Raw genomic sequence first — 15,711 nt, forward strand, 5'->3', positions numbered from 1 at the left:
AGAGTGGAAGGTGTGTGTGTGTCTCAGAGACAGGATGTGACACAAGTAAGGTACTCTCCAGTGGCTGACAGATCACACACACACAGAGGCACATGTACACACACAGAAGCACATGTACACACACACACACACGTATACACCATCTGGTGGAGCTGGCCGAGCCAGGCTGCGTTCAGCACCTCTCACCAGGCTCCTGCTAAGTCATTCTGACAACGGCGTGAGACACACATTAGATGGGGGAGAAGGGACATTCCAAGCACTTGACTCCCTGTGGCCCGCCATTATGGGCAACGCATGTCAGACCAAATGAGATAGAGGCCTTTGCAGTGAGTGTCGCTTTCATTACCTTACAAATCCCAGAGAACCTTCCTACTCACATCCTGTTCACACAATCAAATGCATTGTGGCACTTCATAACCGTGGCCCCTGACCAGAACCACTCGTGTCCCACTGCCTGTCTCGTGGGTTGGAGAGCTCTTCTATACGATTCCTTATTTCCAGGATAATATTTTGTCTGTATGGAAATGGGGGCATGGTCGGTCGCATTTGAATGAACATGAGTGGTGAGTGTGTGGCATACTGTAGTGATCTCTCGTCTCTGAGGCTCTGGGTTATGGAACATCTGGGTTCTTATCAGAGAATGGGATTAACTGGAGGAGAGGAGGCATTTATTAACTGACTGAGGGCGATAGTTGTAATTGTACTTAAGCAATCCACATTGCCCGATGCTGCAAGTCATGTTTGACCTTGTTAGGAATATAAGCGAAGCAGGATCCTGTGTGGAGCCAAGCGATACGTAACCAACCCTGACAACTGGAGCCTTCTACCTGCCCCTCAAAATCCCAAACACAGCATAGTCAACACACCAGAATTCCCCAAACCCACCAGCCGAAGGGGGCCCAGCCATGCAGAAAGGATCTGGCAATCTGGGTTTGGCCCAGCCCTTGCAGAAGGAGAGGTTATCAGAGATGGTCAGGATGCAGGTTTGGCTGTTCCAGGTCTTGGTGTCTGGGGGCTGGAGGGGGGGCAGGGGGATGGGGGATGGTGCTTTTGCCTCGGTACTGCTGCTGCTGCTGATGCATCTCTAAATTACATTTGGGAGAAGGTGCTGGGAGACCAGGGTAAACCTTCACATTTTTTGTAAGCCAGTCCCAAGGCATACTTCTCTCTCTCTTTTTCTCTTACTTTTCTTTTCTGTGACTTTCTTTCTTTGTGTCCTTCTCTCTCACTATCTCTCTTCCCCTCTCACTTTGTCTCTCTCTCTCTCCTCCTCTCTCTGTCTCTTTCCTCTCTGTCTCTTTCTCTCCCTCCTCTTTTCTCTCTCTCTCTTCTCAATCTCTCTCTCACCCTCCCCCCCTCCCTCCTTCCCTTCCTCTCCTGCTTTCCCCTGCTATCTCCAGGCAGCAGTGCTGTTTGTGCCTCTGTATGTCCCTTCCAAAAACAACCGTTACATTTCTTGATCTGTCACATGTCTGCTGTTCTGTGGCGGTGACGGGGACGGCTGCGACCGTCTGGGGCGGGACGTCCTTATCTCCCTCCCCACGCCAGGCCACCTCTGCTAGCCTGGGAGGCCGCAACACAGAGGTGTCCCCCGCAACGAGAACGGCTCTGGTCTGTTCCTTCACTTTAACTCAAACTGAGCGAGTGCGTGCTGCTGTTCTACACTCGATACAAAGGAGGATGTATCTCGGTTCTGCAGCATGTTTTTTTGTCCGAGGCAGAGCTGGTGGTTGAGGAATTTGGGCAGAAATGATTTTGGACGATGTGGCAGAAAGCGTCTCTCTCTCTCTCTGACGCATTGATCATTAACAGCCATGTGTCTGTGTAATGTGGAATTATGTAAATAAGGATGAGTATTACTGCTCTATTAGATTACCATGAGTGTTCATAAGTAAGTTTGTGTATACATCTAGCAGTTGTCCACAGACACAACAGAGCATGTCTGCTATCGGTCTTGACAGTTTTAATACTGAGCATCATTCTATCTGCTTTGTTTCCTCAACTTCTTTACACTTAAGTGGACATCCACAGGGAATGGAGAGAAAGTGAGAGAGAGAGACAGAGAAGGAAACTGAGAGAGACAGAGGAGAGAGAGAGGCAGAGAGAGGCAGGGGGCTCTCTAAACAAGCTTTCATCACACTGAGAAATGAGAAAATGATCTACGTGACACTGCTTCAGTCGCCGAACCTCCTGGGAAATGTTTCATAACGCCAGGTTCCCATCACTCTACTGTGTGTGTGTGTGTGTGTGTGTGTGTGTGTGAGAGAGTGTGTGTGTACGTGTGTGTGAGTGAGAGTGTGTGTGAGTGAGTGTGTGTGAGAGAGTGTGTGTGTGTGTGTGAGAGTGTGTGCGTGTGTACGTGTTTGCACTCACAGCTTCAAATCCTAGCAAAAGAATTAAACAAAAACAGTGAAAAAACATGTCCTCTCAGAGGTAATTATACGTCTCTGGCTGAACAAAGCTGGAGGGGCTGACAGCCCCCAGAACAGAGAGTAAGTCCTGGGCTCCAGGGACTCAGAACCACCAAGCATCTCTCCAACCTCTGTTTGTTTGGTTCATTTAGTTCATTACGTTTCTTCTAAGCCCCCTTGAAGAATCATCAAAAAGGATTTGGGTATTTTTGGGGGCTTGTTAGCATTTTTTGCTTGGCTTTGGTGAGATGCAGAGGCACTGCGGCCCTGCTGGTAACTCACCTAGATCACTAATCAGTTATCGTCTGATTATGGTGCAGATCTAGAAAACCTGCCCCTCCCCTCCAGACAAACACAGAACAGGTGTGTGTTATGTTGCAAATCTGAAGCCCATTAAACTGTATACATCCACTGCCATGATCAAGGCCGATCAGCACCAAAGCCCGGTCTTGAAGAGTACATTCGCAGCATGGCAAGCTGAGGCTGGAAACTACAAACGACAGATGGAGAGACACTGAAGACTGACAGACACACTGAAGACTGACAGACACACTGAAGACTGACAGACCAAAGACCGCATCAAGAGAACAGGAAGCCTTCTGCTCGTCGTTAAGAACACTTGATCATCACAGCTCATTCAGACCAGATTTAGGAACCGTACGGTCGAACATGTGCTGTACTGAGTGTGGTGGTGTAGTAGCTAGCGCGGGGCTGAAGATGTGATGTTGTGTTATTCTGTGTGATGCAAGCTATGATATGCTATTCTGTGCTTTGCCATTCTATGCTATGCTATTCTGTGCTTTGCCATTCTATGCTATGCTATTCTGTGCTTTGCCATTCTATGCTATGCTATTCTGTGCTTTGCCATTCTATGCTATGCTATTCTGTGCTTTGCCATTCTATGCTATGCTATTCTGTGCTTTGCCATTCTATGCTATGCTATTCTGTGCTTTGCCATGCTATGCTATGTTGCGCAGTGCTGCGATTGTGTTGAGTTGTGGTGTAGGATGACTTCATGTCGAGTTCAGATCAGAGCTGAAGCAGCCTGGGAGAGCGGGGGTGATGATGTACAGAGCCCAGAGCATGCTGGGATGGCTGGGGCCACTGTCGTCGTGACAACAAAGAGGGCCAGATAGCGCGAGCATTCCTTCCCATGCACTGCTAATGAGAGACAGAGGAAGAGAGAGGGGAGGGAGGAGAGATGGATGAGAGCAGCTCTCCTCCTCACACAAGAACAGAGAGAGGAGGGGGAAAATCCCACATCCTACAGCAGGCTTTGAGATGACCAAACCCACTGATATATGTTTGGATTGTCTCTCGTTTCAGTTTCCCAGAAAGGCGATCATCATACTGGGGGGGGGTTTCCCAGGCAGTGGGATCGGCGCTGTATACGAATGTTAGCACTGCACATGACACTATAAAAACTGAAATAAAAATGTTGTCTCCGTGAATCCTTCAGTAAACGGTATTTCTCGTGCTCCCTTTGGATCAGCAGTTTTAATGCCATCACACCTCATACCTCCGAAAAACTGAGGAAAGGGTTCAATCACAGAAAGCCTGCAATTGTATTCACCAAATTAACATCCAACCACATCAAACAGGCGTTTCCTTTGTACGCTTAACAGGGCGGGATGACATGACAGACATCTTTCTGCACGCCAGCCCTCCTTCACATGAACGTGTGAACGTGTCACTAATGCTTCTATTCCATCTGAGCTGCAACGCTCCACAGCACATCAGTAGGTTCACACGATCTGTTTGGTTCACAGTGTGATTTCTTTTTTCATAACTCTATAGATAAAGATGTTTTGATGTTTTTTCGGTTGAAACATGGTGCGCAAGCGTGATGAAATAAATGTAATTCTCTTTTCTTTTTTTTTTCATGTTGTGATTCGCAGGACTGATCACAAGAGTTACATGTACACACACACACACACAAACACATCCCCCTTGTTAGTACCGCCAGGCACCATATTTCCCACAGTTTCCTAAACAAAAGACCATGACCCTCCAATTTCGCTCAAACCGAGACGCGAAGATAACCAAAAAAAGATCGCCGTGACATGGGTTCACCTTGGCCAATCCTACCCCGCCTGAAGAGCCCTTCCCCTGGGATGACTCACACCACCTGCCCCTGGCAAAGACCGAGGCTCCAGGCCTGCGTGGCCCTCTGTGACCACTGTAGTTGTTTACAGCCAGCCTGTCCCCAGAAAGAAGGGCAAAGAGGTTTGAGATGGATGCTCCCTCCATCTCTCTCAGTCTGAGGGTGGCACACTTCAGAGCTAAGGCGAGGCAGGCCAGGCAAATAGAGCAGAACCCCATTGTTATGGCTAATGACATTCCACAGGCGTCACGCTGGGTGCATGAAAGGCATCCTCTTCTGCCTCCTCTCTCGTTTTCCCTCCTTCCTCCTCTCTGCCCCCCTCTCTCCCTCCTTTTTTCTCTTTGCCCCCACCTCTCTCCATCCTTTCTTCTGGTTGCCCCACTATCCTTGACATGCACACACCACTTCCTCTCTCTCTCTCTCCTCCCTCCCTCTTTTCTTTCTCCTCTCTTTGCCTGCCTCCACCCCAAGGCTCTCAAGGTGGAGCATCGAGCGAGAGAGGGGGAGGGAGAGAGAGAGGGAGAGAGGGAGAGAGAGAGGGAGAGGGGAGAGAGAGAGAGAGAGGGAGAGGGGAGAGGGAGAGAGGGAGAGAGAGAGGGGGAGAGAGAGAGGGAGTCACAGCAAACATAGGGAAAGGGAGGGAGAGAAAGAGAGGGGCCCCTGCATTGGATTGTCGAACCAGAAGAGATTCCTTTGGAAATATCACGAGAAATGACTACTGTCAGACACAATGACTATGAGTCATAGCGTAACTATCATCATAATAAAGTAGCATGCATAATGGCTGAACCAGAGAGGGTACAGTTTCTGGAGAAATGTCCAGGTGTGCTTGCGGCCGCTGCAGTTAAGGCAATTGCATCAAAACAAAAAAAGTCAACCCCCCCCCCCCCCTTGGGAGAATTAGAGCTAGCGCTAGCAGTACGTAGTTTGCGTGCATCATCATGCTAGCACGCATAAACATAATGTCCCATTTCGCACACCTGGAGAAGACGGCTGTAGTCGTGATGCTTCGTTTCTTCAAGTTCTTCCGCGATCCTCCCTTTTGCTCCAAGCTTCAGACCCCCGGACCGGTAAGTAACTACTACTACTGCTATGTCGGAATGCTAGAGCTAACCAGATCGACGAAGGGATTGCTAGACTTGGGCTAACCAGAACGACGGGAAGCCCACTTCCGGTAAAACAGACGAAAATACAGGGTGTTGATATCACAGCGTGGAAACATAGCTAGCTCTAGCTACATAATATGTTATCACCATGACCTGTGTCTGTGGCGTTTCTGCAGCTCTTACTAGTTTCTGCCGTTTATACTAGCTAGCGATCTCCCGGAAGCTAGCTAGCTTCTGAAAAGAGACTTGTGTGGTATTTTTTGTTGTTTTTTGTGTGTAGGTAAACGCGCACAGGTTTGTGACGTTAGCGATGTTTTTGACTGTGGCTAGCTAGTTAGCTACCGTTTGCGGGACTTTACACCTTCAAAAACCGGAACCTTCGCGGAAGTAATGAGACGCACAATTTGACACTGGTCCTTGTAAAAAACTGAGAGTCGTTAGCCGGTCTATAGAAATAATAATTAAATAATATATATGTGAGATAATAGTAGTGTGGCTTGCCGAGAGCAAGCACACCAAATGATTACCTACTGATATTCTGACATCATTAAACTTCAAATAAAAAAAAAGTGAAATAATCAGGTAGTCCCATAGGGGATGGCGCCAGGCAAGGACATTAGGACCTGGACTGAGTAAACAATTAGCCTCATTGTGATATCATCTGAGACGCCAGGTCAGGGGACTAACCACGGGGCTTCCCCTACCAGGTGTCCTTGTGCACACCAATTATTGCAAATAATAACACGATACTAAGGTGATGTTACCTTGCAAACTGTTATTTAACAGATTCACCAAATAGTTGTCTAATAAAGCTGTCGTGTTCTGTTACATTTCATGCCAGTGGTACAGCACAAGTATTTCAAGGCATTTTTAGCTATCTAGTTCAACAAGCTTCATGACTCCTTTGACTGGATATGCCCAGACTGTATTTAAGGAATGCTCAGTGTGTTTTCTCAGGGCGGTTAAGTAATCTCTGCCTCACATCTCCCTTATCACCGGCCACACACACTGGTTCCACCTCTCACCCTCTCTTTCTGTTCTGTCTTGACCGTCAGTCTCTCCAACCTGCCAGTCTGAGAGGAACTGAGGGAAAATCACTGGAGGGGAGGAGTTTTTTCCTCACGATGAGAATGTTCCTTTGATTTCTTTTGAGGAAATATGTTGTGCGTTAATGGAGACATTCCGTGTCTTCTCTCTATGACTTCAAACAAGAGAAAACAAAGATGGGCTTTGGGGGTGGGGGGGTGACGGGGTGGAGGGGTGACAGGCCTGGAGCGCTGTTCTCTCAAAGGAAACAATGATGTCCATACTGTATGTTCTATGTTCCGCCTTTTACTGTTCCAAATGGGTTTAGAACGGTTCATTTCTCTATCTGAAAACCCCAGTTCCATTAATTACAAATGCCATCGCATCTATGCATTTCAATTTGAATCCAGAAGTACTTTATGCATGACATACAGTACAAACACGGTACAGATTGATGGTATAACTTCACTGTCAATAGTTCAGAGTTTCATTGTTAGATGTTATAAGATTTCATTTCACAATTGCAGTCTTCGAAATCACACACCCTTGTCATATATTTACATTTAGTCATCGCTCTTATCCAGAGCGACTTACAGTAAGTACAGGGACAAGTAGGGTGAAGTGCCTTGCCCAAGGACACAACGTCATTTTGCACGGCCGGGAATCAAACCAACAACCTTCTGATTAATAGCCCGACTCCCTAACCGCTCAGCCATCTGACCCATATTTGTGTGAAGTGTCTCAACAGTCTTTTACAGACATGACTTTGATTGTAGAGATGATTGCAGTGTTTTGTCAGGGCCACAGCTATTTCCTTTGGCCTCAGGCTTCGCAGTGGTCAATATGATCACATCATAAACTCGAGGGGCAGTGTCTGTGTAGTTTCTGCTGCCCATTTACAGTAGAAAAAAAACAAACATACTTTTGAGATGTATGCCTGTAAACATCTCCTCAAAATTAATGTTTTCACACAAACAATTCTGGAAACTTAGCTTTCATACATAGATGTCAAAATGAAAATGAATTGATACAGATAGAAAGAAAAAATATTCATGTTAGTTATGGACAACATGTTAGTGTGCCCATGAGGAGCTGCATGTTTAATGCTTTGCAATAAATACAAGAATATGCTAGAATATAAGTCTCAGTTCTTTCCATGAATAATTAGCCCTGCTGAATGCATTGATTTAGCTGTACGGCTAATTGTAGCAGGGCTTCCTGGAAGGAGGGAAACAGGCAAGCCCTGATGACAATCAAGCAAATAATTAGCACTCTGCTAGCAGGTGCTGCTTACCGCCCGAATGCATCAACAGGTCTAGCTATGCTAATCCAGTATTGATTAGCTAGCACCTCTCTACCATTGGTCTACAATCAACAGTACATACGCCGTCTCAATTAGCCATCTGTATCCACTCCTCTACCCTCCGCAGTATGGACACCTCCAAGGCCCACTCATCCCAATCAGTCCCTTTCACAGGACTCTGCTGGGGGAGTTGGAGAGTGGGGGGGGGGGGGGACTAGGGGAAACTATGATTGCTGAGACTAGGAGTTTGTCTTGGGTTTATCTGGGGGGATGGTGGGGAGGGGAAGCGGGTGGATCCCTGCCTGTCACAGACTTCAGGTGATTTTGGAGAGGATGGTTTGGTCGAGCAGAAGATCGTTTTTAGAGAACAGCGTCAGATTCTTTCACTTACCGGACAGTGCTTTTTTATTTTTTCTTCCATTCACTCTGCTACAGCACACAACTATTACAAGCTTTTAAATAGAATGATTATGCCCAACCAAAATCATGATTTGATTATTTTGTTGACAATGAGCCAATAAAATAGGCTTTTTCCACACACAGCTATGTATCTGTTGAGAGGGAAAGTAATCTTGCCATTATATGTGAATAATCCTCTTAGCAGTAAGATACCATCTTCCCTCATGCACCCCATCATCCACGCGCACACACACACACACACACACACACACACACACACACACACACACACACACACACTGACACACACACCCAGCCACTCAGCATCAACACAGAGAAGTGCTGGTTTGCCCTTTAGGAAAGACACTGCTCAGCTCCCAGTCTTATCAACAGCTAATGTCAGAGCAGGCTGACATCTCCCTGCATGGTCGCAGGCTGCCTGGGCGGGCCCAGCATATGTACCAGTCCAGCGGCACAGCCAAACCCATCAGATGATGGACTGGTTGACCTTTTTAATGTTGAGATGAGCTGCCCTATCTCCTTAGAAGCAGATGGGGGGGATTTAGCGAGAGACGGTGTAGGCTGTGAGGAGAGGGGGGTAATGTGTTGGGGGGTGCATGTTGAGAGAGAGATCACCTGAAAACAGAGAATGTCCTATCTGGTTCTGGGAATGGAAAACAAAGTAGGGTAATGACAGGTCTGATAGACATCAGGCTGGAGTCGTGTTACACGGGAGGTGGGGTGAGGAGAGGGGGCGCAGAGCATCCGAGAGACAGAAAGAGAGAGTGAAGAGGCAAGATTTACGTGAGACCAAACCTTTAATCAAACATACCTCTCGTCTGTCTCTCCGCCTCTTGCTGTCGTTCTGTGGCAACCGCAAAAACAAAACAAAAAAGCAATCGCGGGGCTGTCGTCGGACGTTTCCTGAAACATCACGAGTCTTCATCCTTCGCGGGGCGGCGTTCGTCAGGGGTCCCGAGGCGCTAGGTCGCCACAGCGGCGAAGCAGGGACAGCGTTCTTCAGGGGTCCCGAAGCGCTAGGTCGCCACGGCGGCGAGGCAGGGACAGCGGGTGAAACATGACACCCTGTCACCTCCCCTGTGGACAAACAAGACAGGGATGAAAGGCAAGCCTGTGTGTGGTACTGCATCTCTCCTGCCTGCGTTGTCCTGTCTGCCAGCCCAGGCCATGAGATCCTTATCTCCTGTCAGAATGGCTCTCCCAGGACACAGCGAGGACAGAGAGGAGAGGGGGGGAAGCTGTTTCTGTACAGGCTCGGCTGAATGGAGAACAAGCACGGCTGGTTGGGATCCATCCAAATGAATACAAGGAGAGAAGTGTGTTTACGTGTCTGTGTTTGTCTGTGTGTGTGGGTTTGTGTAGGGAGGTGTTTCTGATGAGAAATGGAAAAGAGGAGGGAGAGAAAGCGAATTGAGGCTTTGGTATTCTGTTTACCACCAGTCAAACTGCTGCTGTTTGCTCCCTCTTTACCGTTCCTTAGATGAAGTTTGACACGCTCAAGGCTGCAACGAAGATGTGAATAACATCTATTCCAAAGCAAATAAAACTAATTGTATTTGTTTAGCTCCTTCGTGATTGTTCTGGGTCATCATGTTTGTAATCATGAATATGGAATATACAGTGTTTACTCTGAGACAGGTCCTCTGGTTTCGTGGTAGCTGCTGGTGAATACTCTGCGGGGCCACTGTAATCCCTGTTTGCACCAGGCAGGATTACAATGTGAAACCCAGGGGAAGTCATTATGCTGGAGCTGTTTGCTATCTCTACATCTGTAATTAACATATGCAACGCTGATGACTTATTTCAGTATTTAACCCAGATCTGGGCTATATTTGACATCACAGCTCCTATCATCTCACCCCCTTCCATAAAGAGTTGGAGACCAGACCATGCTGATGCTTGGTACAAATCTCGAAGTGTGTGTGTCCAGTTGTGTGACTGCATATGGGCAGGTGTGTGTGTTCAGGTGTGTGTGTGTTCAGGTGTGTGTGTTCAGGTGTGTATGTAAGGGAGGATTGTTTAGGGATGGGGGTGTCTCGGGTAAAGAGGGCAAATGTGTGTGTCAGATAACCTGGTGGTATAGGTTATATCATCGGCTGTGGTAGTTGCTGAACAGCCAACATCCATATCCTGTTGCTGTTGTTCCTGGAGATCCAAAGCAGAGAGCCAGTGAGAGGGGCAGTGTGAGGGGCAGGGTGAGAGGGCAGGGTGAGGGGCAGGGTGAGGGGGCAGGGTGAGAGGGCAGGGTGAGGGGCAGGGTGAGAGGGCAGGGTGAGAGGGCAGGGTGAGGGGCAGGGTGAGAGGGCAGGGTGAGGGGCAGGGTGAGAGGCCAGGGTGAGGGGCAGGGTGAGGGGGCAGGGTGAGGGGGCAGGGTGAGAGGGCAGGGTGAGGGGCAGGGTGAGGGGGCAGGGTGAGAGGCCAGGGTGAGGGGCAGGGTGAGGGGGCAGGGTGAGGGGGCAGGGTGAGAGGGCAGGACTAGGCTGTTGGGGGATGTGCTGTGTGTGAGAACCACAGGTAGATGCAGACCAGGTGTTTTTACTGCAGGACTTCACCGTAACGCATACACTAGCATGAGAAGGCAGAGAGAAGAAAGAACGTTTTAATCGCACAGATTCACTATGTTTACAATGCCTTGTCACGTGGAGGAAGGGGGCTTGTTGGGAGAGAGAAATGGACAGAGTGCGAGGGAGGATGGACAGGGACCGAAACGGAGAGACCAAGATGAGCAGAGACTCAAGCGCTTGGGAAATTTTCATTTCTTCCGTGAAGGTAGATTGTCAAAGCAAATGTGTGTGTTTGTGATAAGGCTAGCAGAGTCTTTCATCGCGAGCAGAAAACTGCACGCAGACGATCTAACAGACAAAAGCGGTTACACTCCTACAAAGGAAAATGTTTTTTATTTCCATTTCAAAGAACCAAAACAACATGCCTCCTCTCATTCGCTTCAGAGTAGGAACCGTAACGTTAATTACTCTCCCAGTAACTCTCCTTTGATAACGTAATTTTGTTTGGGAGACGGTTGCTCATCAGTCACGCTAATTAGCATTCTTTTGAAAAATGCTAGAATTCCTTTGGGGGAACAGGTGTGGATTCGTCTTCCACTTATTGTACGTTAAGGACTTGTCTCGAGTCGTTACGTTGCCAGACTCTGTTTAATCTAGCAGTTTGGTCTGCCAAACGCACTGTCTTGTGGCAGCAATGCTTATCTCAATACCATCTCAATAACATCCCTGGATATGGCCGGGCCATCCCTGCTAACTGGTGTAAGCCAAGGGGCCTTGAATACCGATTACAGTAGTTTACTTTGCGTAAACCGGAGTTGTCGTTGTAGACGTGAGTTGGATATGATGTTGCTGCTATTCATCGTTTTCTACATTATCCTCAAGGCATTGCAGCCCTATGCAATAAAGTGCACAGGTCTTCGATTGTATGGTTTGCTATGAGATTTTGCGTTTTATTCTGTGGAGAAATAAAACGTCACCCGGACTCTATTTTGTCTGTTTCCCAGTTGTTTTCTAACTTAAAGTAGCTAGCCTGTGCCACGGTCTCCTGCTGTTCCAAACCCAGGCCTCTGACAATTACAAGCCAAGAGCTGGTCAGAAACCATGTCCACAGAGGTCATTTGCATTATGTAAAAACGTTCCCATGTTTCATCAGGATTGAAATTGCCGGTGGCTATTTTGAAACGAGCGAGTTGTTACTGTAGTGTTATGACTTGCAGAGTTGAAGTAGGCAGAGTAGGTTTTATTGGGGAGATATTGGGGCTAGCTGCAGGTCCATCACTACACTGTTTCACACATCCTGCAGAGTTGTGGTGTTCGGCCAGGGCTGCAGAGATGTAGGGAACAGGATAAGAGAGGGGAGATGTAGAGGTAGTAGAGGGGTTGAAGACACAACCATGGAATGTGTCGTACTTTGGATGTTCTGTCAAAGGTTTTGAGTATCGGATCTTGAAACTGCAACTTTCAGAGGCTTTCTGAAAGACGAACAAGGTGAAAAGCCCTTGACGAACTTTTTCAGGTCTGTCTGTGTCTACAGTATCAGATAAATCCAGCATTTATTCCCAGGTGCAGGATGGGCAAAAAAGTTGCAAATGAAGAGAGAGAGAGGTTGAGTAAGAGTCAAGCAGAGTCGTTGAAAGGAGTGTTGACAGACTAACGCAAACTCTTTAATCAAAATGCTGATACAGTCAGAATGTGAGTCTGAAAAACACAAACTTGCCAACAAGGGGAGGCCTGCCTGCCTTGTCAGGAATTTACATTGATTTGGAAAAGAAAAGGGTAATACAGTCTCTATCTCTCTCTCTCTTCTCTCTTCTTTGTCTCCCCATATTTCTCTCTCTCCCCCTCCCTCTCTTTAACTTGTAATTGTTCTGCAACTTAGCCCCATCAGCATATTTTCCTCCTATTTGAAGGCTTGGGATTATGCAAGAGAAGCAACATCTCCAGATAGGTAACCCACCCACCCTTAACTTCACCCCCCTGCCCCCTGTTTCTCTCTCTCTCTTGTCTTTAAGTCTCCCGGCTGCTGACGCTGTGCATCTGTGAAGTGTGTAAAACACAACTCAACAGTCAAGTCACTGCCTGACAGTCAGCAATGTCAGCAGCGTGAAATACGGCGATTGGAGAGAAGGTCAAACATGCGGGAACACAGGATTCTGTGCATGGCAAACCGCTTGTTTGTGAGGAATGGGGCGTCTACCAACATGAAATGGAATGCCCCTGAGTTGCATAAGAACCGGCGTGAATTGTCGGTTTCGCTTCCTACAACAACATTGGAACTGATGTGGTAACCACAGCTTTATTTTTTTATTTTTAAGGAAGCTGGTTGTTCAGCTGGCTGATGTAGGAGTTCAGGTTGAGCAATGTTTCAGTATCACCAAAACTGACTCTTTCACCTTGATTTGTCACACATTACGTGACCTATTTCTCCCGAGTCCTGCGCTTGCCAGGAATTGCAATCAGAGTGGCACACATCATTCCCTGGACTCTCCTCCTCTCTTAACTACCTCTCTCTCTTTCTGAGACGAGATCAGAGACAAGTCAAAAGCGTAAGAAGCCACCAGCACGCTGTGTAGCTGAATTAACTTGAGGACAGGTTGTGATATTGCTTTGGCAACCCTCTTACCCGAGGTCAGAGACTGCTGTTGTGTAGTCCACGCTCTCCTTTAACTCATCCCTGAAGCCGTCAGACCGTCATGTAAGACAACCTCACACAGCTCTCTTGTCCTCCTAACTAAACCAGAATATTAAAACTTATGTTTTTGTTTATATTTGTTATGTTCACGTACCGTTGTGAAGCGGTTGTGATGTCTTGTAGGTCTGTTGATGGGTTTGTTTGACCTCAGGCAGCCTTGTGATCCATTAAACTGACTGTTGACGGGTTGTCCTGCTTTGCAGATTGGTTGCATACAGCCGTTTCCTCACATCTTATGTATAACATGTTACATTTGACTGTTTAGAAAGCTGTTAAACTTTACTATCCCATGAAATTACACATGGTTGCTAGTGTCAGAGCAAGGAAGCATGCGTCGTAATTTGCACCTTATTATCGCCCTTGGTGTACACAATCTTGGTGTTGTGTTCCAAAGCAGTAGACACATTATTGCTGTTTATGATTATGGTCCTTAGGCTAGCCACGTCATTGTCAAAAACTCAGATCCTGATTATGATCCTCAGATTTTTGGGGGGATAGTGAGATGTTTTATTTGGTGTTGGGTCGTGTGTTTGTGTTATTGTGTGTGTTTGTGTGTGATGTCATTCTACGTTTCAACTCCGAGGTCTCTTGGCAGGCTGTGCAAGCACAAGCCATACCCATCAGCCCACCGCCTAATCTGCCCGGCAACATCTTATCCAGGGAGGGAGAGGTAAAGACAGGCCGAGGTGCCTGGTCCTGAGGCAGGGACACAGGGAGGGGGGGAGCAGGCAGGCTGATAACACTGTGAGGAGAAGATGCCGATAGTGGATGAGCATGTGTGATGTCACCAGCCTAATCCTGTCCTCTGTGTATGACCAACTGAAGAGTCTGGCCCAGAAGGGTTCGGTTTGACCAGTACACCCCCATCAGCATCCTAAGCCTTGGGAGGAGGTGGGATGGGGGAGGAGGGATGGGGGAGGTGGGATGGGGGAGGAGGGTGGGGGAGGAGGGATGGGGGAGGAGGGATGGGGGAGGAGGGATGGTGGGGGAGGGGGGATGATGGGGGAGGAGGATGGGGGAGGAGGGATGATGGGGGAGGAGGGATGAAGGGGGAGGAGGGATGATGGGGGAGGAGGGATGATGGGGGAGGAGGGATGGGGGAGGAGGGTGGGGGAGGAGGGATGGGGGAGGTGGGATGGGGGAGGTGGGATGGGGGAGGAGGGATGGGGGAGGAGGATGGGGGAGGAGGGATGGGGGAGGAGGATGGGGGAGGAGGGATGGGGGAGGAGGATGGGGGAGGAGGAGGGCTGGGGGAGGCTAGACAAGCAGTTGGTTCAGCTGTGATAAGGGAAGCCAATACTGTAGAGAAACATAGGAGAGATAAAGACCAGTGATTGCTTAATCCAAACAGGACACACCACTGTGTGTGTGCGTGTACGCGCTTCAGCTTGAGTGTGTGAGTGCATGTGCGTGCGTGTGTGTGATTGCTTTGGGGGGCTACTGAGGGAGGAGGATGAGGAGGAGCGGGGGAGGGGGGGGGAGGTGATGTTCGTTGACGGAGGGGGGCAGCATTATTGTCCTGGCAGGGTAATCTCCCTCCATCTTGGCGGATGGGTAATGGAGGCTCTGATACCAGGTGCAGCTCGTCTCTCCTTTCAGGAGGCAGGTCTCCATGCCAAACCGAATTGGATGAACCTTTTATTGTCTGGCCCGCTCTGTGTTATGGACTGGCTGGGCCTCACTGTTTGGACAAACCCTGTGGGCGAAGGGGTGGGAGAAAAAGATAGGTCTGGGGAAATGAGCGAATGACAGACAGAGAGACATAGCGATTGTGTGTGTGTGTGTGAGAAAAAGGCAAGAGACCTGAGGATGGAGAGCTGTAGACGGAGCCGGAGAGAAGGATGAAAAGATGGAGGTGTATCCAGCAGGAGATTCTGAATAAACATTCTCTCCGTAATGCGCTTATCCTAATTAAAGACGTGGTAGGCTTTCTCAAGTCTTCGATGCGTGGCTAATAACCACACCATTAATCACCCTCCGTTGCTCGATAGAGTGTTGTAACATAGGCACACCACCCAAAGTGCTCAGGAAGGGAGGCTCGGTAGGGAATTCACTGGGCAGGGGGACGAGAGATCTTCAAACTAAGCAGACTTTGTGTGAACAAAAATGGCGTTTTGTGTTTGTCTGTCGAGGGAGGGAGGCAGC

The 15,711-nt window shown here is 48.3% G+C and overlaps 1 protein-coding gene across 1 annotated transcript in view; it reads left to right on the forward strand.

The window, feature by feature from the left end:
• The first annotated feature begins 5,519 nt into the window (after nucleotides 1-5,519).
• LOC134035376 (neuropilin-1a-like) overlaps nucleotides 5,520-15,711 on the forward strand; it is a 51,642-nt gene continuing 41,450 nt past the window's right edge. The window contains 2 exon segments of the mRNA XM_062480370.1: nucleotides 5,520-5,585; nucleotides 5,902-5,915. Of these exon segments, the coding sequence (XP_062336354.1) occupies nucleotides 5,520-5,585; nucleotides 5,902-5,915 (80 nt within the window).

The sequence above is a fragment of the Osmerus eperlanus genome, chromosome 15, assembly GCF_963692335.1.
Source record: "Osmerus eperlanus chromosome 15, fOsmEpe2.1, whole genome shotgun sequence".
Taxonomy (NCBI): Eukaryota; Metazoa; Chordata; class Actinopteri; order Osmeriformes; family Osmeridae; genus Osmerus; species Osmerus eperlanus.